This window comes from Erithacus rubecula, assembly GCF_903797595.1.
Source record: "Erithacus rubecula genome assembly, chromosome: 1".
NCBI classification, from domain to species: domain Eukaryota; kingdom Metazoa; phylum Chordata; class Aves; order Passeriformes; family Muscicapidae; genus Erithacus; species Erithacus rubecula.
Window position 1 is genome coordinate 29,253,199 of NC_136658.1, and position 27,979 is coordinate 29,281,177.

The following is a 27,979-nucleotide window of genomic DNA, read 5'->3' on the forward strand; positions in this document are numbered from 1 at the left end:
GCTAGCCATGTTTTCTTAAAGTGTGCATTAAAACAACAAAATTAATTTTTCTTACAGAGCTGAAAGTAGGTTGATGATGTGTGGTTTCAACATGTCTTTTCTTCCCTACACTTTGCTTTGATCCAAAGTCTATTAAAATTGTCACTTCCACATTTTCTTCTGTGTTGTTGTATTTTTTTTCAGATGACTATTTTCTTCTGTTTTATTTTAGATTTTTCTTTGCATTTAGGATGCAATTCTAAAATTTTGGCTCCGCCAAACCAGAGAATTGGTGAGCCCTGAGACATTAACAAAAATCCATGAGATTATCTGTATAATACGCAGCCAAAGAAAATCTTCCCTAAGCAGAGAATCATAGAATCCTTTATGTTGGAAAAGATCTCTAAGACCATCCAGCCCCACCACTAAGGCAGCACTGCCAAGCCCATCACAAGTGCCACATCTACATGTTTTCCAAATCCCTCCTGGAATGGTGAATACACCACATCCTTGGGCAGCCCTTTCCAGTGCTTGACAACCCTTTCCATGAAGACATTTTCCTACTATCCAATCCAAACCTCCCCTGGCACAACTCAAGGCTGCTTCCTCTTATCCTCTTCCTTGTCACTCAGGAGGAGAGGCCAGTCCCCACCTGGCTACAGCCTCCTTTCAGGCAGTTGTAGAGAGGTAAGTTCCCCCTGAGCCTCCTTCTCTCCAGGATAAACACCCCCAGCTGCTCCTCCCAGCTCTGTTGCCCTTCCCTGGACACACTCCAGCACCTCAACGCCTCTCATAGTGAGGGGTTGTGCTTTCCTTCAACAACAATGCACCAACACCAAGCCAGCCTCAACCTTACACAGAGATTCCATTTCATCTTTGTCCAGAGATCAGAGTGCAGAGGAGGCTCCTGGGTGTTTAATTCCCATGTTATAATCCATCACAACACATTAATGGGGAACAAGATGTCATCTCTCAGCTAACAACTAGCCAAATATTCAATTTCCCAGTCTTAAACAGATCCCAATTCCATTTCCTTAAATCTTAAACAGATTTCAACATCCCTGTAAGAAAAAAAATATTCTTGTATAGATGGAGAAACTAAACCACAGACAGATTTGCTAAACAGCCTGTCTTACATTTTTAACCACAGTGCAGACTGATGCTCCCACCCTAGGCTCTGCAGCCAAAACTCTGAGTCCCAAGTAGACAAAAACTCTGCAAGGTTTGTTATTTCTGTGGATGACAATGATAAAGCAGGAGGGAGTTATGCTCCATGACAAAAATCTACTGTTGTGAGCTGCTTCTATCCCTCTGCTCTCAGCAACCAAATTGCTGGTGCAGAGATATCTTGCCCTATGCAAAATAACCTTTAACACTTTTTTTGGCTTTGTCCAAATCCTCCCTTTGTCTTAACTATGGAAAGGAGCAGCTGGTTTCATATGATTTCCTGGGGGGCAACCTCATCAGGCAAAAAAGCCAAGCCAATAATCTCCATCAACTCAAAAACTGAAAACAGTCACGGCCTGAGAGGTTTCCAGACCCTTGTGCCTGAGAGCTTCTGGATGCTTGGCCTAGAAATTACCTGTTTCAAGTGTTTAGTGCACTAAATGCTTTGAGACTGTATTTTAGGCTGGCACACAGCAGCTGCAAAACAGCAGAGGAAAAACCTCACAGTTTCCAGCTGGGCTTTCAGTGAGGAGTACACTGTTTACTCTCTGCTGCAGATGGGTGTGACAGTGATTCACAGCAACATACACACAACAGAAGGCTGCTATTTTGAAGGAATAAAAATAATTAAGCTTTTTTTAAAAATTCCACATGCCAAACAAAGCATTTTGGATTGTTTTTCTAACTCTTAAAATAAGGCTCTTTTGCTCTTTCCAAGCAGAGGAATCACATTGAAAAGATCCTTTTCAAGTGTTTTGTTTGTGTAAATCAGTCTAGAGATGAAATGGAAGAAGCAACATAAAACCCACACTGAGAAGCAACACTGCAAACCCTTATCTATACTGCAGCAGACAGCAGCATGCAAGAATGCTTTCCATTCCTGGAAAAGCTCTCTGATTTGAAAACTGATGAGGAATGCCCAAGTCCTTTGTAAGTGGGACTGGCAATGAGAACCCAAAGCACCAGAAGCAGGTCTTTTCCTGCTGAATGAAAGGCCACAGGATCCAGAAAATACAAGAGCAAAGGGGACAAGACCTTTCCCCCCCAAAAAAAGCAAAACAAGAAAATCTTGTGCATGTCCATTACAAATAATATGATCAAAATTATGAGGACACAAAACTGAGAATGAGACACAAGGTTGTCACCCATAAACCATAAAAACAGAGTATATTTTAGCATAAGTGAACAGTCCAAAAAGAACACCCGTACCTAACTCCTACCATGCTCTGAAAAGATGCCCCCTGCCCAAAATTTACACTGGTTATTCTGGGGGGCTGTGCCAGGCCTGAGACCATCCATTTGATTTTAAACAGGTCACGAACACTCTTCTATCACAACAGTCTCAAAAGGAAGGCTCAAGTTAAGCACTGGACAGCAAAGGACAACACATTGATATTCACTCATATTCAGAAGCAAAGCACCTGCATCAGAGTAACTGAGCATGCTAGCACATCCTTCCATAAACAGGGCAGCTGGAGGCCTTACCGGATGGTGAATTCCAGCAGCTCCTGTATGCCCCGGGGGTCGAGGTGCTGAAAGCTGTAAACCCTCTCCAGGCTCTGATGCAGGAACTGCTGGGAAGGATCTTCATTTGGGGTAATACTGGGAGAAACAGCAGAGGACACCAGCTTTCTACCTGGCAACTAAGCAAGAAGGAACACACACAAACAAAAAAACCATAAACAAATAAGAGAAAATTCTGACACTACAAAATGCTGACATCTATTTAATAAGAAACTGAGAGCTCCAATTCATTTCTCAAATACAAAATTTATACCAAGGCTTTCAAATCTGCATCTTTGTTAGTTAACCCTCCCCACTTTACAATCCACTTGCTCTAGAGATCCTCAACATCTTTTTGAGGAAAACATCACCCTTTGTCTATTAACTTTGACACTGTGAAGTCAAGGATAGTCCAAGACTACACAAACCATCACTTGTTTTTTGAGCTGTGATAAGACTTACAGCCAAATTCAATCCCACCTATACTTCCATGAAGGAAAAGCATGTTGCAAAGCAGAATAGAACACACTTCACCCATGAATAAACTGTTTAGGTAGGATACAAGTGAAACGTTGGAAGATCTACAAAGGCTTTTCCCACACAGAGTCAGAGCTACAGAAAACTACCAGGGACACTGCCCTCCCAGTATTCTTACCTAACCAGCAAACCATGTACTATTGTCACTTGAGAGCAATAATGTTACTATTCTCCCCAAAATATTACAAATTCCATTCTGTAACAAACATTTGTCTCTCCTGCCTTAATGCACATTTCCATATTAATTCCCATGGTGTAGAGGAGAAAAACCTTTAAGAATCTAAATGTTACAAACAGACATGGAAGAGATTGGCAATATTTCTAACAGGTGTCAAAGCCCAAACCAAAGTAGTTCAACTTACTCTTAATGGAGGGACCAGGTGAGAGAGACTGTCCCGAAGATAGGCATAATGTCTGAATGTATGGTCAGAGAACAGGGCAGGCATTGTTGGGCAACTTTTAGCAGCATTAAAAATCAGAACCAGAACAGCAATGTCTATTGGAAATGGATTGTTAAAGGAAAATTAACAACAGCAAGATGAGCTCCTTTGGGGATGGGAAGTTAAAACAACAAGTCAACAACCTTCTCTTTGGTCAGGATTTGTCTAGGAAGATCTTTATAGTTGGAAAATACTGAGCAAAACTCACAGAAATAGCTGTCTGAGCAGATGAAAATCAAGCACAAAGTGCAAACATTACAGGGTGAGCCATACTGGAGAAAGGATGTTACTGCCAAATGGGATGGCTCAGAGGCAGCACAAAGGAAAGGAGCCAGGGATCCCAAATTCAGAGCATGTGCATTAGGTCGAGTTTCACTCTTCCTCACAGCTTATACTGCTCTCAACAGTTTGCACCACAGAATCAAGAGGTTTGGCCAGAAGGGACCTGAAAGACCACTAGTTCCAACCCCACCCTGCCATGGGCAGGGACACCTCCCACAAGAGCATGTTTCTCAAGTTTTTTGGTGTCCTAACAGCATCCAAAATTATACATGTACTGCTAAGTCTTTGAAAATTGCAGCATTACCTAAGATGCCCTGAAAAACATCACTCTACACAGACTTTAAGCAACCCAAAGAATCAAACATGGAAAGGTAATTCTGAAACAGAAACTCATTTTCACAGTCAGACCTGCAGAAACAGAGAGCAGCCAAAGGTTTTTGAAGTTAGCCCAAAGGCTGAATACCTGGGCTGATCCCAAGCATAAGCTCTGATTCAAAGTTCCCAAGTGCTTTGAAGCAAACAAACCCATGATTTTAAATATCAGTTTACACTGGAAACATACTATTCAGGTTTATCTCAGCTTCTGGCTCACAGGCCTGTCTTTACATAATATGCCTCTGTAAAATTTAGTGGCAAGTTACCTCCAAAACATTCTCTAACATCATATTCTCTGGTTCCTGGCAGGAAGGTGCACTGAGTTAAACAACAGCATTCTTCCCTCTGAAATGTTCCTTTAATTCTCAACTCACAGACAACTTACTCAAATTATTACTAAACCATTTAATTACTGATTCATTTCTCTCTACCTGATTCTAATCCGTTTCAATCCTCACAAGGCATTCATTTAATCTGTGTAGAAATTCTGGTTGATGGCCTGTGACTGGTGAGAAAAACAAGGAGCAGCTTCTAGAGGAAGGTTCCAGTCCAATGTGCCTCAGCATGAATCAGAAATAACACCATGTTCTGCCATCACACAGAAAGGAAGCAAGGGGAATAGCAATGGAAAAATGCATTTCCAAGGTATCTCCTGTTTGAGAAGAATGGTGTATCAATAATGGTTTGTATTCTAAAGCATTGGAAGATCTAACATTAATATAAGGATTTCTGATATTGAATAGTTTCAGAAAGATGAAAAATTCAAATCATTATGGGGATTCAGGCACTGCTGTACTTAGAGGTGGTGCTGTTTTATAAACTGCACAGCAGTGAGCAATAGCAAAAGTCTTACCTAAAAAGAAAACAGACATTGAAAAACAGTCTTCTTATTTAAAAGCTAAGCATCTTCAAAATGAATGCAAACTAGACAAATGTTTTGACATCAAAGGGCTCATCTGCAAAGCCTAAACCTTAACAAATTGCTTGATTATTCATCACAGCATAAAAAGTATTATAGTCCACTGATACTTATGAAGATGGTTCCAGCTAACAGTTTTTCCATCACTTGCCAAATAACAAACTAAGTGCAAAGGGATTCAGAAATAAGCACAGGATTGATTGTCTGCTACAGTGAGAAATGGTTGAAGAATGTGAGAGTCACAAAATCATAAATAAAATCCACTACAGTTAAAATTATCAACTGGCTTCATGAATAAAGATACAGGCTGGGTCATCCATGTCTGGTTCCGGAGTGTCAAAGAACGGATGTGTGCTCAGCAGCTCTGGGACTAATGGAAGCACCAAAGTGGGATGCCTGCTTCCCAGGAACTTCAAGCATCTGGAAATCCACAGATTGAAATACATGTTAGTAAACTGGCACATTTCAAAATGCAACATTCTAAAGCATTACTACTTTATGTTGCTGCAACACTTTTAGACAATCAGTAAGAAAATCCTGCTGTGCAAGCTCACTGTTTCTTTACAACTGACCATTTGCATTAATATTTGACAGGATCCAAGAAAACTGAAAGGACAAGCAATAATAATTTTTTTAAAAATTTAAACTGTCCACAAAATAGATAACACGTGGAGTTATACAACCCAGGAAGCTTTTTATACTAAAGACTAATAGATGAGTATTTTTTTTCTCCTTCAGAAATAAGGAAGACAGGAGGTAAAACACCAAAACTCTCAAACTCCAAAAACAATGTAAAAGTCGACAGGAAGTCAAAGCAGGCTAGCATAAGTGTTTCCAGTAATATCTAAGAATTCCATCTCAAACCATGTGTGTAGAGCACCACTCCCTTTATTGCTTCCATTAAACAACCACAAAAATCTGACACAAAACTTCCTTCTTTTTACTTACACAAAACAATTCCTCTGTCTGACAGCAAAATGCCACATGGCCAATCCACTTATCACATTTGATATAGTCAACTGCTGGTAAATATTACTATTTAACACAATGTCAAGTGAGCAAAAACACTTGCGTGGTAGAGATTAGGTTCTAAACTGAAAACTGCATTCATCTTTTCTGTGAATGCACTGAGTGCCTGGAATAGGGGAACATTTCCAGGAGTGGTCATCAGCTCTGGATTCCAGTGCAAGTACTGACAAGCAAGAACAGCCCAGAGTTTCCACACCAGTCATGAATAAGTATATATTTACAGAGTAACAGGATTGTATACATGCAATACCTGTTACTGCAATACCTGGGCTCCTTAGCGAGCCCAGTATTTCCTAGCACCTCACTTACTAAAAAGAAGAGGAAAGTAAACAGACACACAGGGACACTGAATACACTCACTTCCATATGGATTCTCTGTCTGTGGGATACTTGGTCAGGTTTTTCAGCAGCTCCACCAGTGCCAGATGGATGCCTTCTTTAGTTGAAACATTGGTGCAACACAACAGTTCATGAAGTGCTTCCCGAATGTCCCTTGAAGAATCCTAAAATAAAAACCCACTCAGACACCAACGAGTGCCGAGAGAAACACAACTGCATACATGTTTACTTTAAAGGTGGCAGCCTTTCCTCCTTGGCTGAGTTAATAAAAGAGGTCTGTGGACAGCAATGCCTGTTTCTAGTTACCAGAGTTAAGCTGAAGTGACAGACCAGGCAAGTGCTGCAGGTCTCATTTCCCTTTGTGCTTCCTTTACTGGAATGAATGGGAACTGCTCACCTGCTCAAGCAGAGCAAAAATCACTACTTGGTTTGGGTGATGATGTATCTTTGCAGTAACAGAAAAGGAAGGTGTTGGGCAACTCAGTAAACAATCACCAAAAATTGTTTCAGTATTTTCACAGCAGCTTTTCATTGTTTTCAACCCAGGAAGCTCAATTCCACAGGCTTTCAGCACAGATGGTTTGAGTAAGCACTGAGGACAGTGGCTGGTCAGACTAGAATATTAAGCTGAATTAATTACATTCCTTCTGCCAAAAACCCCCTTGACATTCCATATCCATGTATCACCACATTCCTTCTTATCAGTATCTGCCTAGCATTTCTGAACACATAATGAAAATTTGATAGGATACAAAAACTGGATGCTTTTCAGTGGTGGATTCTACCTTTTCTAAATTATAATTTGCTAAGTATCAACAGCTCATTCATCACTGTCTTACACACAAGAAGAAAAAGCAATCCTCTAAAAGTTCTTAAGCAACAGTCAACACACTCAAATTATCAAAGTGGTTTTGTTGGTCAAAGACAGACTACGACCACAGAGAAGACAAACTCTAAGAACTGGAATGAACCACAGACACAAAACTACTCCAGACCACTAATAAAACCCACCAGAAATGTGGTACACACACAAACAAGGCAGAAGACCATGATGGGACAGAGATAAGCACAACTCAACAGAAACTGAGATCAAGGACAACAGGGAAAGCAAATTCCAGAGTCTGGTCAGAAAAGTAAGGAGTACCTGGTACAATTATTCTGATAAAGTGAAAGCAGTGGGGTGAAAACAGAAATTACCCTCAACACCCAGGTGTTCCACATTTACACTGCTGGAACCAATCTAGGCACCAAAGTTAATGGTATTTTTCCACATCCTTTATTTTTGTACTGGAAGATGGATTTTACAGAAAAGCACCAAGCATCTTTCAGAATCAGATGAATCCATTAAAATGTTAATAATTCTATACCTAAGCATCTGAATGCCGGATAATAATTATGATAATATAAACAATACACATATCATAGATGGTAAGTCAGCACAGAAGAGCCCAGCTTAACTAGGACATTTTCACACCTCAATGTACAGGTCTCCAGCTTAAACAAATGTAAATAATGACAAAAATGTGAGGCACCTACAGCTCATTGCTGCATTTGTAAAGTTAGATCATATTCCACAGCATTTGTTACAGACTGATAAAATAGGTTTTTTTTTTTTTTTTTTGCTACTTCCTGAGGCACAACAGAGTAGCAATTACTGCCCTGGGTCAAGGAAATAAAAGGTGAACAGACTGAAACAGTGCATTTGCAGCACCTCCCAAGGCACTTCCCAAAAGAAACAAGAACTTGCCTACTATAAGCAACAGAATAAAAAAAAAAAGCCTCAGGGGCTATAACTCAGCAAATAAATCAGGTCTGAGAGGAAGCAGTTTGACATAGTACCATTCCTACAGCCAAAATCTCTTCCTCATCAACCAGGAAGAGCAGCTGCCTCGTGCTATTCCCTGAATCCTGTCTGAACACTGACTGGGAGGATGCTGGTGGGGAAAACTCAAAATTATATGGCAAAGCACACTGACAAACACTCTAAACAGAAAAAAGATCTCAGGCCTATGGCCAGCTTTGCTTGGTGAGCAAAGGTGTAGCCAAAGCAGCTGAGTCTAGGAAGCAGAAAGAAAATGAAGCTGCATGCAACATCAAGTGCACAGAGTGCTGGACTACAACACAAAACAGAAGGAAACACGTGGAGGCAACAGCACAGTGATCAGAGGAAGAGTTTTTTATCTAAATTTGTCTGTTTCAGAAGTATTCTGCCATCCTGGTGCTTACAAGGATGCTTAGTTTAGGAGTTTAGGAACTTTTGGTTCAAAGAGTCAAAAAAACAAAAAAAGGGTGGGTTTACTCTCAGAGGAAGGGACTGATTAGCAGTACACAATTAAGCACCCCAAAGCAAGCAGGAGAGCAATTCTTGCCCTCTTCAAGAATTTCTTACCTCCAAGACAGCTAACACAGTATCCAGCTGATCTTCCCGCAGAGTGATATTGTGGGAAATCTTTCTCATCGTGTGTATTGATTGCAATCTGACCTCCTCAATCTCATCATTAAACATGTCAACCAGAAAATCCAGGCATTTCTCCGCAAAAGAAGGTGAGGACTGAGCCAACATACACAGCGCTTCAACCGCAGCGATTCGAACCTCTGTTGAAAGAGAAGAGAATTAACTGTAAATTAATTAAAACTGTCTGGTCTAAAAGGACATTCACCCCACAGTGAGGTCCTGTACTATTCAAAAGCTGGGCTAAGGACAGGACGTGCTAAGGAAATGCTGAGGGCAACAAGCCTAAGCAGGAACCCACTGAGAATCTTTTCACAGGCAAATCTTTCAGCCACTGCTGCTGCCACAAGCATCTGCAAAAGGGACCTGCAGGTAACAAAGAGGTCTCCAACTCATCAATAAATACTGCATATTTCATAGTCTGTTTTGCAACCATAGCATTAACACTGGTATCTTAAGAAAATTAATTTAGTTAATTAAACTGCAGTTGTTTTATTCTTCTTGACATTTTAATTGCTTGGAGCTTTCACTGCATTTTTAACTTGCTATGTAGCACTTTATGAATTGCTGAAAGGCCCCAGAGAATCAACGTTTCGGCAGTTTACAGAATGAAAGTCTTCTGCTTTCTGACTTCAGATTCCTCAAAACAAAGGGAAAAGGTGCCACCTAAATATTGAAATTATTTGAATTAAAGTAAAAAAAGCATCAGAAAGCTTCCTGAGTGTACTTATCCTGTAAAACATTGCAGGAACTCGAAGAATACCCAAATACAACAAGGTTAGGCAGAGATGAGATTCTCTTCCCTATAATCATCCTCATTAGCTTCCCTAATACTTATGTGCTAGGATCATAAAAATGGGAATTAATCTGATGTCTTGTTTTAAATACTCTTCTAGTTTTCATTCCAACTAGCTCATCTTGAAAACATTTACTTGCGTGGAGCTTTCAGGCCTACTGTTCTTAAAGACAACATCTGACTCCTGAGGATTCTGATCAAGTACAAAGTGCATAGACAGCAAGACCCCTGCTTGCTCAGTAATGAAGCTTTTTTCACAGCTCTGAGTCTCCATGGTCATTAAGACCTAGGTATTAAGAGAAGAGAAGCATTTCGCCAATATTGCTCTCATAAGCTGACACACTAATTCTGATTTAAGTTACAACATGGAATTCAAGACATAAAGCAGTGTTGCCAGTCAGGGAGAACTCAGCAGTATTTAAAAATGCTGCAGTGGAGAGGGAGATCTGTGTATATTTCACATTTGTTTATTTTATCCACATTCCTCAACAGCATCATACTGACACAAACCTGTGGCACAAGAAACTGGAGAACATGCTTCATCAGGACAAGGGACTGAACCAGTGAAACACTTTTTATTGTTAGTCAGGGGAAAAAAAATGGTGCACTTTCAAGCTTCAGGGAAAATTCAGCTACTGGTAAAATGTGCATTTATTTGCAGGATTCATGGAACAATAAACCCACTTTTACAACACAATCTACAACAATATTTTTGTTACAGTGGTTTTGTGCGTTTTAACTTAACCTTGTCCTTCCAGTAACATTAAAGGCAAATTCAAAAATAACATTCAGAGCTCGGAATTTTCATGATGTATGCAAATACCAGCCTCACACGGTACCAGGGGAGGTTTAGGTGGGATATGAAGGAAAATATTCAGGTTGTCAATCACTGAAACAGACTACACAGGGAAGGGGTGGAATCACTATCCTTGGAAGTGTTCAGAAATCATCTGTATGTGGCACTTAGGAACATGGTTTAGTAGTGGACTTGATAGTGTTAGGTTAACATTTAGACTCAATGGTCTTAGAGATATCTTCCAATCTAAATGATTCCAATGATTCTTCCTGCTAACAAAACACCAATTTTGAAAAGCAGCAAGTAACTCCTCCAATTTATGGCCACATGCAACTGTTAAATTTAAGTCAACAACAACAAAAAATAATCCCATTTGGTTTCTGAAGACCAGAAGAAAACCTCTTACTGCCATGTATGTTACTAAAACTTTACCATTTATAGGAAGCTACTTGCTTTTAGCTGCTCAACTAAACACTACCCAAAATTCTGTGCAACACTCTGAAACAATTGCCATATCAGAGATCACAATAATGTTTATCAGCCAACACCCATCTCCCCCCTTTAGCTGTTCCATGGCCAGTTAATACTCACCATACATCTCATCTTCCAGGCCATGAACAAAAGCCCCACAAGCTCCTGATTCAATCAAGTTCACAGCACCAGTATCAATTTCCTCTTTGGGAGCATCATCTCCCCACTTTCTGCCACTGGAAAACTCCCCAGAGCTGTAGAGCTCCTTGGCTCGCTCATGTGCAGTGCGCTTCCTCTGTCCAAACAAGCATTTCAGTTACAACCATGGAAACTTCAAAAGATGACTGAACAAAATATTAAACTGGATCTGAAAATAGATGTAGCTGGAGGCTTAGACATTGACACACATGCAAGTGCTAAGAAAAGCAAACTCTTTTATGGCTATTTCTAACTGCCAGTAACTCTTTGTAGCTTTAATGTAGGGAAAGAATAATAACAAATACATTTTAATTAACATATTCTTAGACAACTCTTATAAAAACAGCCAAACTGGGTCAGAACAAATGCCCATCTAGTTAAGAAGCCAATAAGTGATCTGCAAAAATGCTAACACTTTACAGTTCAACTTGTTAAACTGCAATTAAATACCTTAATGCTACCAATACTATCCAGAGTTCAGCAATGTGAAAAATGGGATATTCATTCAGTGTGCTTGCTAGTCTGCCTCCTTTTCCCATGCACTCTAAATAAAGTTGTGCAGCAGTTTTTTTAACAACCCTTACAAAGCAGCACACAAAAACCAGCAGCTCTTCACTATTCTTCTGTAAACAGAAAAAATTCATATAACCTTTAGTAAGTTGCTTAACGAAAGAATATTACTGAAAAATACTGTTCACAGGGCTGAGTAGCCTTTAGCTACTCATGTTTCTTGAAATGTTGATGCTTTTAGATCAGATCTTGCAGGATGTTTCCAAGAGATTGCTCCTAGAACTAGGATGCAATCTTTCCGTACACAATAAGCAAAGCTTTCAGCCAAAAAACTATCATAGCACCACAAATGTTTAACCCTCAGTTGCTGCAAAACCTGATTTGCCTAGAGCTGTTTCTTACATGCTTGGTTAATGAAATCTAAAACTAGCAATTGCTTCATTGACTTCAGTCAATGAAAACCTGTCATCATCAATTAACTCTCAGTAGCCCTCAGGTAAGGGCAAGGTGAATAAGCACACTCAACGTTAACATACCTCTTGTGTGATTTTAGTACCTACACACAGGAAAACAAACCCAAACATTTACATACCCTCAGATCTGACATGAGCTTCTTGTCAAGGGTCTGCTCCAAGAAATGGGAGCTAACTTGTTGCATAGAACCCTAAAGAAAAAAAAAATCAAAAGGAAGAAACGGGATTGTTTTAAACTGTACCACAGAATTTCCTGACTTAGTCAAACATGGCATCCAAATATCCCCTCATTCTAACAGCTTTATGCATGCCTGACATTATTGTACATCAGAGTCTAAAAAAGTGAACTTAAGAGTCAGAACATCTTATTTTCCCACTGAGGTTAATACGGCTTCTCTTGACTTCAGTTGGTTCACATGTCCTCTGGTAGAGAAGTACAGGCAGGGAATTATGACAAGGATTTGTTTTTTTCCTTAATCCTTAACCATCTACTCTCAAGGAAAGAATCACTGCAGAGTTGAGCTGAAAAACTGTTGGGTTTTCTCAACCTCCCTCTTTTCTTTCATCTCAGAATTTTGGGAGAAATTTATCTATACAGCTTTCAACATCCTCCCATTTTTTTTTTTTTTCAAATATATATGAGAAGTAAAGTAACTTAAGAGAAACTATTCTCTGCTAGAGAAGAAAAGAATGCAACTTACCAATAACTTTGCAGCTTGTACTCTTACAACCCAGGAGCCATCGCTAACCATATGGCAAATTTTTCCAAAGGCATCATCAACCAAGCGAATTTCTTCGTTGGAAGAAGGAATCGGGACAATGCTGACATAGAGAAATCAGTTTGTTGATTGCATTCCACACTGCATGGCATTAGTAAGAAACAACTATGCTGAATTGCTATGAATGTGCAACAAATAGCAGGAACCAAAACTCCACTGCATCAGTGCATTCTCATCAGGCATCAGCCATTTGTACACATCAAGCTCCTCCTCAGACCTACTAGCACGAAACTCTCAGGATCAGGATGATTACTTGGCCAGTACTTTGAGGACAGTGCATGCAGGACTTACCTCTCAGGGTAAAGTTGACTGAGGACCCAAATCAGCTGAACTGCAGCACTGCGCACCTGCTCGTAATCATCTGCCAACAGCTTGCAGGCCTGGAAGAACATTCATAGCCCAATATACCTGAAACATCTCCACCTGAGCTGGCATTCACTTCCCACAAGGTAATCAGCATCCTTACCACAAGACAGTTAGGACCAAATAAAAAATCAAGATGAATCCAGACTTCCTTGCTACTCCCTGGTATTTCCAAGTTTGATCAGGCAGACTAGATCTAATCAAGTCAATCAGGCACATGTTATAAACCCCAGAATTGCCTGTACTATGCAAGAAGGATGAAATGTGAGTCAGCAATAGAACTGATTTGATAAAGGCTGCAGGTGCACAGCTTTACTGACACAACAAATACAGGCCTCATGGGCACACTCCAACGAGCAAGGGTTTAAGAGTTCCAGACTACATCTGCCAGATGACAGGAATGACTTAATCATGCCTTGCCCTTCCCATGATCACCTCCCCAACAAACAATATATAACAAAGTATATGCTTTAGTGCACAATTTAAGCACAATGAATGCAAAATACCATTTTATTTCCACTGCCATATGACAACAAGGAATATTGGCAACCTAAGTGTAAAATACCCCTCCACTGCTCAGTGCCCTCCTCCTCCTCACAAAACACACCACTAGAGAATTCAAAAAGAAAGATATGCAAACAGGCACAAAACAAGTACAAGGTTTTACCTGACTATAAATAGCTTGCTGTAACTTTAATCCTCTTTCATGAAGCTGTAGCTACAGGGGAAAAAAATATATGCAAGAAAGTGTAAGTACAGGTTTAAGGGACACAGACTAAGCTTTCATCACTGTTTTTCTGTTTGAGCTGCTGCATTTCTTGATTGCTGCTATAATTTAAAAATTGCATTGCCTTGACCATATTTTAAATAATATTCTTGACTTCAGTATTAATTTTTTAGCTTCATAGTCATTCATACTTAGAGAAAAACAATTTATACAAATGCACTGTCTGTTCATTCTCCCAATCTTCAAATAAGCTTTTAGTATTAGCCATATTCAACCACAATTAAAACGGATAATTAATTACTTTACTATCATTCCTGAAAATGGATCCAGAAGTAGCACTGCCAATGAGTTTCCATGCCATGTAAATCTTTCCGTTACTGAACCACAGCAAAGTGTCCTACGTTGTTTCTTTTCAGAAGGATGAATAAGTATAACGTCCAGGAGAGGGAGATTTCAGAGAGACTCAAGTGCAATCTGATCTCCTCAAATGCATCTTCCTTCTTTCTTTGGACTTTAATAACATTAATTCAAAGATCCTTGTTGATCATCACATTAGACGGAACATTGTTATAAACTTTAAGGGTAATAGAGAAACTTCTGTATCCCCATACACTCACAGGCAACTCACATTGAGCAATATTCTGAAATGCATGGTCTTTGCTTGCATTTCTGCAAAGCTAAAAGCTTCTGAAGGGTCCCCACATAAAAAACTCCAGTATATAGTATGCCTCATGAACAGTTAGAGACTAATGAATGCAACCATGAGGCAAAACAAATGTTTGCTTTAAAACAAACAAAATTCTTTCTGGACTTACCACACAGGTTTCCTATCATAAGCAGATACCTAGTGCATTTTGGAGAACTAGTGGTTTATTGTCATTCTGGCAACCAATACTAAATCAATAAATAAATCTGTTACTAAAAGAAAGAGCCTACTCTAAAGAATGAACGAGCTGAAAAGCTTCTTCAGCTACAGCTGAAACAGAAATTATGTATCACTCAAATGGCCTTTGAGATCTCATGTTACTCTAATATTTCAAGACCTAGCTTATTTTTTCAGGTAATTTTGATACACTAAACAGGCTTTTACTAAGTTAATTAAAATAATCTCAAAATCAAGCCTCTTTGAATTTGTTTGCAGCCCTCTCTCAGCTTCCTTATACAATCCCAAACCATTTCTTCCACAGTACCAGCTACACTCACCATGGCTTTTATAGCTGCAGTCCTAACTCGAGGATCCTGATCATTAAAATGATCTCCTATTATCTTCTGGACATCTTTGGCTGCCTGGCTTTCAGCCTCTTTTGCAACACCTTTTTCCACTGGGCCAAGACAGCCAATTAGCTGAAGACATTTATTCCTCACACCATGAGAAGAATCTGTCAGATGCTGCAGAACAAGAAATGAGCAGATGTAACTGGATTCTTAGAAACATCGTGTTGTTTCCTAGTAGTTATTAATGTCAGTATTGTAACAGTTTGTTGAAAAAAACCCGAAAATAATTTAAATACTGGCTACCTTTCTTTTTTTCTTGTGGCAGTGACAAAAGTTCCCTGGCCCAGAAAGGCCTCCTTACCTTGCAGGCTACCTCCACCAGCCTCATCCTGACAGATGGATTATCTGGGAGTTTTGTGCCAATCACTAACAGGGTGTCCAGCAGCTGAGCAAGGACTTGGTGAGACTCTGCAAAACAGAAGAGTAAAAGGCTAGGCATTACTCTGCTGAATTCTTACCAGCTACAGGATCACAGACTGATTCACATTGGAAGGCCATTCTGAATCCTTCTCCTTTCAAAGCCTGAACTAGCCAGCTCCCTCAGCTATGCCTTGTACATCATATAATTCTGCTGACCTCACTCAATCTTACCAGCACTTATCTGACACTGGGGAACTCAAAATGGGTTAGGCCCAGATGTGGCCTAACCAGTGCTGAGGAAAAGAGTGTAATACCCTCCCCTGACTTGCTGAAACACTCCTGTTGATGCAGCTTGATGAGTTTGCCTCTAGCATGATTAAAAAACTCCTCTTCAAACATATTTCCATTTTAAGTAAAACTGTCCTGTAGAACAGAGAACTTTAGAAGCAACAGCTCTAAGACGGAGATGCAAAAGCAAATTTTACACCCCTTTCAAACAAAGATATAGAGCAGGCAGGTCAGAGAAACATTCTTCTCCTCCTCAAAATGTGTGTTACCTGTCATCACTCACAAAAACAGAAAATAAACACTCTAACCAGCAATTCCCAGTCATACACTTGAGATGCAAGGCCTAGCCACTGTCCCAAATGCTTTGACAGCATGATTCCACCTTGATCTCAAGCACCACATCAAAAGTGAGACTTACTCTCATTCTGAAGTGTGTTAATGGCATCATCCATAATGCAGTCTGGGGAAAATCCTGCAGTCTTTGACAACAACCCCAGCAAGGATGCAATCTTCAGTCTTACAGAGGCATCATTCTCCTGGAAAGAAGCAGCACCCAAAAAAAATCCCCAACACAGCAAGGTTAAAGAAAAAAGGAGAACAGCATATATTACCTATATACATCTACTCATTTAAGAAACAGCAAATGCTGTCACAGGTAATAATTACATAAGTAAGCCTCATCAATCATTACTCCTTTAAAATTAATTTCAAAAGTTCATGCATTTTAAAGATTCATTTTGAGGCTTCTAAAAGACTTCTGGTCATAACTGGATGGTCCCTCCTTCACTGTATTGCCGAGGATATCCAATCCAGAGAAGAAAGGCAACAAGTCATCTGGATGTCACACCTGGATCTTACCCAAGCATTTGTGCAACACTGTACACTGAGGTGTGGAAATACTACAATAATAAATATCCCACCTTTTAACAAGAAATTTCCCAGGTACAAGTGTTACATATTCCAAGTGTTTAAGAGGGACTTCAGCGCCACACACAGCCTCCAAGTGATAAATGTGACCCCCAAGGGAGTATCCCTTTCTCAATTGAACTGAGAAGCATTTCTTATTTTAGGGTTGAAGTTATCTGTTTGAACAATGGATACTGTCATCAGGATTGTATGGGGACTGCCCTACCAAAATATATAGGGATAGAGGAGCAGCAGGATACAGGACTATCTTAAACAAAACAATGACACTACAAACAAATAAATTATCACATAACTTCCACTGCAGTTACAGATTTCAGGGTCAAGTTTCTGGATAATCAGGAAAAGTGCAAGTGTTATGGAGTACTAAGAAACAAGTTGCTTTGAAAATTCTGTCTGTAAGTGAAATAATGTCAGCTATGGTAGTTTTGAAAGCAGTATTTTTAAAAGCTGGATTCTGTTACAGGCTGTGCTCTTTCCAGATCTTGTCTGCAGGTTCATGAGTCTCTCTTCTAATACAGGCTACAAAAAACACTTCAGCACAAATAATCTGTGTTATTTGACAAGGAACTCTGTATTTAATAGAAACAGAGCATCATTTATGTTGGGAAAGACCTCTAAGATCATCAGCATTAACCCAGCATTGACAAGTCTACTGCTAAATAATGTCCCCGTCTACACATTTTTGAAATACTTTCAGAGATGGTGACCCAACCACTGCCCAGGACAGCCTGGACAAGGCTTGATAATCTTTTTGATGTGGAAAATTTTCCAAATATCCAACCTAAACCTCCTTGGAGCAGCTTGAGGCCATTTCCTTGTTCTACTACTTGCTAATTGAAAAAGAGACTGATCCCTAACAGTTTTTACTATAGATTTGATATTAGGAGGAAATTGTTTTCTGAGAGGGTGGTGAGGTACTGGCCCAGAGAAGGTTGCCCAGGGAAGTTGCCTCATCCCTGAAAGTGTTCAAGGCTGAGTGGATGGAACTTTGGGCAATGTGGTCTAGCAGCAGGTGTCCCTGCCCCACCAGAGGGGTCAGAAGTGGATGGGCTTTAATGTCCCTTCCAACCCAAACCATTCCATTACTCTGTGATTTTAAAAGTGCTGGTTTTTACCACATAGGCAACAGCTAAAAGGTTTCTCCACTGCTACAGAAAACTAAGAACAAGGTAAGGACACATCATCAGGAATGAGTTAGATAAAGCCGAAACAGCTCTGGACAGCCAGGCTCTCTGGAAAACCTGATGTGTGTTTTGTCCCTTGCAAAGTTAACTACTTCAAAGATGATGTGCAGGGATAAAATTTCCTGGCTCCTGAAGCCAGAGTACAGGGACCAAGTAACACAATCAGAAATCACCTGGGTCAAGGGCCACAGCTGTTCACTCTCAGCCCAGGCTGTTGACAACCGAGTCAGCAACATAAGAGCCTGTGAGCCCTTCTTCAACATCCCACACCAAACAAAGAGGAGCAGAAGGAGCAAGCACGTTTGACTCCCAGCTTCCCCACCTTGTAATAATGCTCCAGCAGGATCCTGACAACCCCTTCCACGCTCTCCACCTCCACAGGCTTCCTGGCAAACTGGAGTAGGTACTGCAAGGCATCTGCAGGTGAGGTGGCTTTGCACAGGTCCACGTGGAGCGCCGCTGACTTGCTGGGCTTGGTCAGCCGCAGCTTCTTAGCAGACAGGTCCTCATGCTGCTGCTGTGGGCAGAGGGACAGGGCTCAGACACGCAGCATAGCCCCACTCCTTCCCAGACTGAACAGGGGAAGCCTAAGGAAGCTCCCGTGTCCCACGGGAATCACTAGCCTCTCCTTCACACACCCTCAGACCACTGGGGTTCTTACTGTCCTGCCCAGGTGGTCCCTACCCCAGGCTGGGTCAAATCCTGCTGCTCCCAACACCAAACAACTAATCCAGGGCAAACACCTGGATTACAGACACCTATAAATGACCTCTCCCACTCCCACCGGCCTGGAGCAGCCCAGAAACTCGCTGTAGCTCCTTAACCAGTCCCGGCTGGGGGATGCTGCGTTTTTCCCGCAGCAGTCCTGGCTCTACTCAGGCCAAAGAATCAACATAACGGGTCGGGTTGGAAGGGACCACAGTGAGTCACCCCGTCCATCCTCCCCCTCAGGCAGGGTCATCTCAGAGCACAATACACAGGAGTGCGTCCGGACGGGTCTTGAGTATCCCTACTGAGGGAGACTCCACAACCTCTCTCCCTTCCCACCCTGAGGGGAACACCTTCCCTCAGACCTCTCCCCTCCAGCAGCTTCAGTCTTCTTAACTCGGGGCCGACCTATCCCATTCCTCCTCGACCCCTCAGGGGCCGCCTCAGACCCGACGCCCGGCGGGGGGGCGGCGCTCCCAGCTGTGTTCCCCACAGCTCCGCCGCACTGCAGAGCTCGGAGCCGTCCATCCCGGCCCAAGGGGCACATGTTACCTGGACCACCTTGGTGAACTCCTCATACACCCGCTTCTTCAGGTGCGCCGCCATGACGCCGCACCGCAACCCGGAAGAGGAGCCATAGAGTGCGGCAGGGAGGGGCCGGAGGCGCGGCCGCTCTTTCCGCCCGGCGGCCGCTCTCGGTGGTGCCGCGGCCTCCCGCTGCCATGGGGACGCGGGCCCAGCGCTGTTTGCCCCTAAAGCACACCCCGATTCACTAGGATTCGATTTTAAACCGACTTTCCCACCTATTTCTACATTTTTAGCAAACAAATGAATGTTCATTGCTTCTAAATTATATAATTCTCTTCGTTAATTACTATTCTGTCCTCTATTAGCTATTTATTCTTGCTTCTCGTGTTAATCGGTCCCCATTTCTCAGTCTTTTTGTTATCTTTTTCCCAGGTACGGAGTTTAGCAGCACATACTGAAGAGTCTTTGTTAGTCTCTTGTTATCTTCTGGTTTCTGCAAAATGCCTTTGTAATCTACAAATTCTGCATTTTTTTTTGGTCTACTTTCAGAAATCCATCTCTCTCTGTCGCAGGTTTTGTTCATCAAAGCATATCAGGGTTAGTTTAGCAAAACTTATTTTCAGTGATTTTCCCAACCAAACTCTAAAAATAACAGTTTGAGTAAAGAAACTTATCTACGTGCTGGCTAAAAGTGACTTAAGACTAATATAGTGCTAATTAATAATATATAGCTTCTGATTCGTTAAAAGAATTTAAAATAATTAGAAAAATTATTTCCATCAGAATTGTAGAATCACTGAAGTCAGAAACAAATTTCTAAGATCATCGAGTTCAACCATTATCCCAGCACTGCCAAGCCCACCTCTAAACTCTGTCCCAAGTGCCACATCCACATGTTTTTTGAGCTCTTCCAGGGATGGTGACTCAAGCAATTCCCTGGGCAGCCTGTTCCAATGTCTGACCACCCTTTCGGTGAATAAATTTTTCCTGATTATTTTCCTGGCACAACTTGAGGCCATTTCTCTCCTCCTGCCCCTCACCTGGCTGCACTGTCCTTTCAATCAGCTGTAGAGAGCAATGAGCTCTCCCCCGAGGAGAAGAGGAGTCTTCTCCAGGCTGAACATCCCCAGCTCCCTCAGCCACTCCTCATCACACCTGTGCTCCAGACCCTTCTCCAGCTCTGTTGCCCTTCTCCAGAACACTCCAGGGCCTCAAATGTCCTTCTTGGAGTAAGAGCCCCAAAACTGAACACAGGATTTGAGTGTGTGCCAATTAAAGTTTCCCATGGCAGCAGTCCTATAGACCTAGGAAGTTGGTTGGTGTGAGGCTTTAACTATTCTACACTGAGATTGTTTTCTCCTAATACCTAATTTTCATCTCTTTTGTTGTGACATAAACCAGTTTCCCACCCTCAGTATGTACAAAGTGTAACAGATCTCTTTAAAGCAGCCTTTGTCTATTGGGAGGCCTCCTCAATCTCCCCTCTTCCAGGCTGAGCACCACCAACCACTTGGTTATGATCAAAAGATCATTCCTAACCCTTTTTGTCCTCTCAGAACCTGTGTCCATTCTTGCCAAGGTTATGAATGTGAGAGATCTCAGAGTCCCTTTGTAGCATACAACAGAGCTGCCCTGCAGTCGCTGGAGTGACTCACGACTGTCACTGGGGGAAGGTGCATGCTAGGATAAGCACATCTGAAACACAGCTTAATGAGGAGTGATTCAAACCCTAAAGACAAAACTTCAGGTCTTTAGAATTTCGGGATCTTGAGGGGAATATATCAGTAAATAAAGAACTTCTGCATAATTAAAAAAAAAAAAAAAAGTTATTTATTTGAAATGCCAGGGATCATTCTACAATTTTATGGTTACTGTCCATGACTGGAAGAATTCCATCTTCTGAGAAGTAAAGGAAATATGATCTTTATCAAATCAGCCATTATGATTCTCAGAGTGGTTAAACCCAAGCCATCTCCAGTATAAAAATAAATTTTCAAATTCTTAGATATTTTAAAACACAGTGTAGAATGAAACTTGCATTCTAGAAAAGAGAATTTGCAGGCTGTTGCTTCAGTACCATTTCATTCCCACCAAATAATGGCAGGTTTTCCCAATTCTTCCAGGATCTTATGTAGCTAGAAATAGCATCATCATAATAATGAGCGTCATAAGAAAGAGATTAAGATTGTGCAGTCTGAGAGAGGAGTGTGTGTCCATAGATTATAAACTCCCCACATTAGTGATGGTTTTTTTTTTACCTTTTGCTGATCTTGGACCATAGCTGAGATTCTCTGTCTTTCCTTCAGAAAAAATAATAAATAATGGTAATAAATACATTGACTAGAGAGTAAGCTATCTACTGGAGGAATAAGAAGAAATCTTAGGACACTGAATCCTTCCTTTTAACCCAGATTCCAGTGTAGAAAGGAGGGAGAAGAATAGCTTTTGCCTTCCCATTAAGAAACTGAATTTAATTTGGGTATGTGGTAATGTCACTGTTTCAGTCAGGATTTGCACATATGTGGCTTGTTCTCATTTGCACTGAGAGACCAACTCTACATGTCCACAAGACATATTTGGGATTATTAATTTCCCTCAGGTTGAGTGAGGTTGGCTCAATTTACAGATCCATCTCTTTGAACTGAATGAATAGTAAAAAACACTGAAGAGCAAAATTCCTCCTTTTTCTGAAGGCATTTAAATTCCCTATAAAGTTATCCCCTAAAGCCCAAGTAAAGTGGGTCTTAAGTGCTCTTTGAAATGGCAAACAGCCAAAGGAGATCCTTTTGTTGGCCTGTGCATTTCTCCCTGTTCCTCTGGTACCCTATGGTTTAGTCTCCACAGTCCAGGGTAATTTATTCCAGTAATTGCTTTCAAATGTTCCCTATCAATGGTGGCACTTTGCTACCACCAGGTGAACAGGAACTTGTAGAAGAAGTCGTGTGATTTGAAGCGAAAACCTTTCTCAGCAACATGGGGCTGAAAGGATATTTTATACCCTTTGGCTTCAACATCCATCTGAATGCAGTCCAGCAGATCAGAAATACTTGGCACAGCCTTCCAGGGGCCAAACTTCACCACGGATTTTTTATCCATGTCCAAGCTGTTCAAGGCATCCTGACACCTGGCTGCGTCCTCCTCAGTCCTGACCACGCATACGATGACGCTGGACTGCCGGGACGCGACCGCTTCCGCCCTGGCGATGCGGATCATCAGCTCGATGTTCTCGCTGTAGTTGGGCACACGAGCCAGGAACTGCCTCCTCGCCACCAGCTCCCCAAAGATCTGGGGGGAGTCCTCCAGCTGCTTGATCAAAGGCTCTATGTCATAGAACAGCGCCTCCTTGTAGACGTCCTGGATGCACTGGGTGGGCACTTGGTTACTGCGCAGGTACTCCAGGATGTATTTGAAGTAGGTGCCTGGCCTGTCGATGAAGAACCTGCCTTCAGAGTCAGTCCTGAGTTTGGGCTGGCCAGTGAACATCTCTGCCAGCTTGGAGCCAGGGTGTTTCTTCAAGGTGCTCAGTGTTGTCGTGTACATCTCCCCGCCAACATTTAACTCCACAATCGGTGATAACTGCAAAAAAAAAAAAAAAAAAAAAAAAAGGAAAAGGTGACAAAAAGCCATGTGCACTATCAGTTTGAGGTCATCAACATGGAATTGCCAAGGAAAAGACAGATGATTTGGGTTGAAGGATGGAATGATGGTGTGAAGAGCAGTATGATCTCCCATTTTGTGAGCATCAGATAGGAATCTCCACCTGATTTTGCAAAAAGCAAATGCAGGATGCTTACAGAGCTCTCGCAATCAGAGCAGCAGAGACTTGGACATTTAAAAATGGCTAAGTCCCCATCTCATCTTTGGGATGAAGTGTCATTTTCCCAGTGGGAAAGAGGGAAAAGCCCAGGGAAGCTGTGAGTGACTACAGGATCCAACACTGATCTCCTAAGTCACTCACAAGCGTTGTCCCTGTGGGCCAGCTACAGCAAGAGCAGTACGTGAGCTCTCACCCACCCCATGTGCAGAGGGACAGAGATAGAGCCCAAAGCTGTGCCACTTCATTTTTATCATCTGAACTGTTCTTTTCTCTTCAAAGGAGAAACTAAAGCTCTTTAAACATTATAAATAGGTGGAATTGGCTTCCACTCATCTGGGGGCTCAGCTACAAACACTGGAGTAAGACACAAAAGTCCATCATGTCGGAGGTGCAGGACAGAAGCTGTTTAGTAAAGCAGCTAAAAATGTATGATGGCTTTAGTTAGGAAGTAAAGGAAATATTTCATGCAGCTGACATGGACTTAAGAGGGAAAAATGTAAAGATTGTGGGTTTGTTTGCATTTTTTTAAGCCCTGTGTATTAACACAATTATCTGAATTGGAGGAGGCCTGAATACCTGGAAAGCTGGACTTTTTAAATTGACCTTCCTGTATGTTCAGTTCTGAAAAATGTTACTGGCTTCCCTTTGCCCTTGGTCATTTTATGTAGTACTCAGCAGATGAAAAGAAAAGGAAAGAAAGAAAGAAAGAAGACAGTTCTTTTCCATCCTGCCAGTACTACTGTAGCACAAGTCACAAGCCAGGCCAGGGCCCCACCTGCCATTGGGAAGGCATGAGTCAATAAACAGCCCTATTTTCCAGGAGCTTGCCTGCATTTTCTTGGATCTGCTCACGAAAGGAGCTGCCTCAGTGCTGCTGGTCACATGCCTCAGGTGAAGTGTGTACTCAAGTGCTTAGCTGAATCACATGGCTACAGACCCATGGCATGACGTGAGCTGATCTCACAGCACACACCAAGAGAAGGGGGGGCTCCTGTGCCCTCTCCCTGCCCTGTTCTTGTATCTACCCATGTACCTACCTCTTGCTCACCTCATGCCAGCTCTGCTTCTCTTTCATCTTAGAGAGCTGGATTTGCTGACAGGGGATTTAACAAGCACAGAAATGACAAAAGGATGGGACTAGGAACAGACAGCCTGGTGCAGGGGGGGAGACCTTCCCTTTAAACAGGAGCAAACTATCAGATTTAGCAGAAATTTGCTCACACCCCAAGCAAAGCCAGGGAAGCAACAGAAGATTGTGGCCAAAGACCCTGCTGGAATATTGCTTTGCACTAGTGTGGGTGGTTTCATCTTAAGAACAATCATTTACACTTGGGTCAAGAAGACAAGTACTGTTCTATCTGAGACTATCTTGTGATTTCCACCCACTGAGAAACAGCCCAAAGCTGTTTCTGTAACCAAGTCTCTCCCTAGGAGATTTAGTCCAAGAGCTACCAACAGCACTCCCCACCAGGGGTCATTTGACAGGAGGGTCTCAGGCTTTTGAGCCTTTGCTCCTTTTTCAGATGGCAGGTCAGATGTTTCATGCTGTTTGCCACTAATACAAATTTCTTAATACAGTAGCCCAGCTAAGTTAATCTTCTTGATTAATGGTTTCAGCTTGGCATCCAAGTGGTTCTCAGCAGACTGGAAGTACTGGGAGTTAGCTGATTCCCAGTTCTGTAATCAGCCAGCAAGGTGACACTGGAAAGTAATTCCATCTATTTGCGCCCCAGTTTACTAATCTGTATAACAGTTGGAAACATGGGAAAGCATTTTGCAACTTACGTGTGAAAAGTGCAACACGGGAAGATTGGGTTTTCTTAATACAGAGAAGTCTGGAAAAAAGATTGCTCAGCTTTAGCCAAGAAGACAAACTGGTTAGCAATAGACTGAGGGCAGAGGAGAGTAAAAATAAATAATCTCATCACTGACTTCTGCCTAGTAACATGCTGCTTGTCTGAGACTGCCATTAATTTTCCTTACAGCTAGAAAAACTACTGCTCCCACTTGATGATCCTGCATATCAGCAACACAGGGAAGCTTTGGCAGCATTAGAGACTCCTGAGACTTGTTGAAAACCCTCAAAACCTACAACAGGCTTTTATTTAGGGATATGACCAATTAAAGTTCATATAAATTGAATTCCATTTCTTGCCAAAGGAGAAGAACCACTCTGGTTATTTGCTGTTGTCAGATCTTGCATGCCTGTCAGAGACCTGGCCCTCCAGTAACACAACAGGCACAAACTGGCCAGAGCCAGACACAGCTTTTTAACTGGAATCTTTGTCTTAGGCATATATTTGGCGAGACCTGGTGTCTTTCAGATGAGCATATGGGGAGAAAACCCACTCAGATGTAGCCCAACAGGGGTGCTTTGATCCCACAGGAGGGAATTGTGCCCTTGAGGACACCTTACTCACCATATGCAGGCTGCCGGTGACCTGCTTGCCGAGGGGCTTGTGCTCCGACGAAATGCTCATCTTCCCCAGGAGCTGAGGACTCAGCTGTTTGGGAAAAGCTGCTGCTCAGTGCAGGATGGCTCCCAGCTGTGCTCCAATCCTCCTTCTCTTGGTCTTTCTGCACTGGCTCAGCTTTCCCTCGCTCCCAGCGCAGCTGCTGGCGCGGAGGCTGCAGTTTGTCCCAGGCAGAGACAAACCTGGATCTAGTGGCAGGTGCAGGAGAGGGGAGGGGACAGCCTGGAAGCAGAAGTGTTTGCTCATTAGTTTTCTGGCGGCCAGCAAGGTGCAGGGTGGCCTGGGGCTGGCTGCCAGCACACACCTCGTGTGCCAGCACACACCTCGTGCTCTGCTATCTGAGCGGTGACTAAGGCTGGATAATCCCTTCCCAGGGAGGCCCAGTGCCCAGGGCACCTCCAGTGAGCCCCTGAGGTGTGCCTGTGTGCCCACCTCTGGTTGTATCATTTTCACAGCTTTTTGGCCTCCATGCCCTGCTGTCTTAAAGCACAGTTAATTCCAAACAATTTCATTGATCCCATTTGTCACTCACACTGGTGACAGATCTACAGGGTATCTACAACCTTTTCAAGGTGGTGGCATTTTCTTCGTCACCCATACAATCTCTGGGCACTGAGTAATTTGTGCAAAGTAAATAAAACCAAACCTGAATCTCTGCTTGAGTATAAACTCTTCAATTTACCGTAAATATTTGTTTTCTAATATCGTGTGTCCACCAAATAGAAAATGTGGACAGCCACAGGTTTAGTGGTTGTAAGACTATTACAAAATCAAAACACTCACAAGGATGCATGAAGGTGAATTTGAAAGTACTTAAAAGGGGGCTTATAAAAAAAGGAGAGTGAATTTTTGCCTGATCACGTAGTGGAAGGACAAGGGGGAACAGCTTGAAGATAAAAGAGGAGAGATTTAGATTAAATATAAGGAAGAAATTCTTTACTGTGAGAGTGATGAGAACACTAGCACAGGTTGAGAAAGGTGTGGATCCCCATCCCTGGAAATGTTCCAGGCCTGGTTGGATCAGGCTTTGAGCAACCTGTTCTAGTGGAAGGTGTCTCTACTCATGATGGAGTGGGGGATGGAACCAGATAATCTTTGAGGTTCCTTCCCAATCCAAACCATTCTGTGATTCTATGATGATTCTCTGTCTGTGTTAATTTATTAAATGCAGAGTATTACATCAGAGCTAGCCTAAATAACAGAACCAGACCACAGCCCTGCAGGGTCTCCTTTATTTCATTCTAGGTAATTCAAAGTGCACTGCTGCTTTCAAATTTGTCTTCAGGCCACTCATCACTTCTGTGTCTTTGTTTCATTACAGTGGCAAAATTGCCATGGGCAGATTGTCCAGAGATGTAACTTAATATTTATAATGAGAGACAATATCTTTTATTAGATCAGCTGATACAGATGGATAAAACTATCCATGTTTTAGGGGCACATAAGGCATTCCCCTATCTGTCAGATTCTGTTTCAGATCACTTGGGGTTTTTTTCCCACTTTTTTTCAGTTTCTGTTGGTCTAATAAAAGGTGTTATCCCCTCTACCAACCTTGCCTCACTCTTTTGTTTCAAGCTGCTTCCCTGCACCAACAGCTGAAGGAAAAATCACAGACAAATACAGCACTTTCTAAAAATCTTCCTGGGGGAGACATTAATGATGAAAATTGACAGCATTGTAAATAAGGAAATAATTTGTGCAAAATCTGAATTGTGTACATGGACACCAGCTTTGTTGCTTTTGTATAATCCAGGGGTCTTGCTGGATCCTCTCAGAGGACAGCATTGGTCTGAGCAGGATCTTGAGGCACAGAAGGAAAAACAGTTAGAATTTAGACTGATTCACTTCCCTTGAAGCCTGTCCTCATGAAAGGCTCCATCAAAGCTGGGCCCAGACTCTTTTGAATGCTTTGTGCATTTGGGTAGACCTATCATTGAACCCATCTTACCTTTTGCATTTTGGTTCTCTGAAGCATCCTCAGGAGTCCTCAGTGTTAACTTCTGTCTGAGTTATCTCTGCTGCTTTGAATAGAAATGCCTGATTTTTTCCTTTGCCAGACCATCCGAATTGGTAGTGCTGGATTCATCAGTGAGCTCTGCTTGGGACCCCAGGTTTTGTGACTTATAATAAATTTTAAAAGATTAATGCTTGCTGGAAAACAGGGAGACCTGGAAGATCTTAATATTCCAGACCTCTAAGTGCTGCAAATCCCATTCTTTGGGCTGGCTTATATAGGTGTTTCAGATAATATCCTGGATATAGCTGACAGAATTAATATCCACC

The 27,979-nt window shown here is 42.0% G+C and overlaps 2 protein-coding genes across 4 annotated transcripts in view; both read right to left on the bottom strand.

The window, feature by feature from the left end:
* The window catches only part of INTS4 (integrator complex subunit 4), a 31,841-nt gene extending 12,231 nt beyond the window's left edge, over positions 1-19,610 (bottom strand). The window contains exons 1-15 of one of the 2 annotated variants that reach the window (XM_079315054.1): positions 19,430-19,610; positions 18,492-18,686; positions 16,477-16,594; positions 15,712-15,818; positions 15,339-15,524; positions 14,076-14,126; positions 13,337-13,425; positions 12,968-13,088; positions 12,386-12,457; positions 11,206-11,380; positions 8,960-9,165; positions 6,592-6,734; positions 5,507-5,622; positions 3,549-3,682; positions 2,632-2,789 (exon numbers count right to left, since the gene is read on the bottom strand). In XM_079315054.1, coding sequence (XP_079171180.1) covers positions 2,632-2,789; positions 3,549-3,682; positions 5,507-5,622; positions 6,592-6,734; positions 8,960-9,165; positions 11,206-11,380; positions 12,386-12,457; positions 12,968-13,088; positions 13,337-13,425; positions 14,076-14,126; positions 15,339-15,524; positions 15,712-15,818; positions 16,477-16,594; positions 18,492-18,686; positions 19,430-19,483 — 1,925 coding nt within the window. In that variant the 5' untranslated portion in view covers positions 19,484-19,610. The remainder of the gene's footprint in view (positions 1-2,631; positions 2,790-3,548; positions 3,683-5,506; positions 5,623-6,591; positions 6,735-8,959; positions 9,166-11,205; positions 11,381-12,385; positions 12,458-12,967; positions 13,089-13,336; positions 13,426-14,075; positions 14,127-15,338; positions 15,525-15,711; positions 15,819-16,476; positions 16,595-18,491; positions 18,687-19,429) is intronic. The other variant, XM_079315055.1, reaches the window with a different exon arrangement.
* A 1,601-nt stretch (positions 19,611-21,211) lies between these two features.
* On the bottom strand, positions 21,212-25,924 carry KCTD14 (potassium channel tetramerization domain containing 14). Of its 2 annotated transcripts, none has more exons than XM_079320941.1 (2): positions 25,634-25,924; positions 21,212-22,981 (listed from the first exon to the last, which is right to left on the bottom strand). In XM_079320941.1, the coding sequence occupies exons 1-2, from the start codon at positions 25,700-25,702 to the stop codon at positions 22,310-22,312; spliced, it is 741 nt and encodes a 246-aa protein (XP_079177067.1). In that variant the 5' UTR covers positions 25,703-25,924; the 3' UTR covers positions 21,212-22,309. The 2 variants fall into 2 exon arrangements, with proteins under 2 accessions (XP_079177067.1, XP_079177068.1); XM_079320942.1 differs by having other exon boundaries at positions 25,643-25,923.
* Between the last annotated feature and the right edge of the window lie 2,055 nt (positions 25,925-27,979).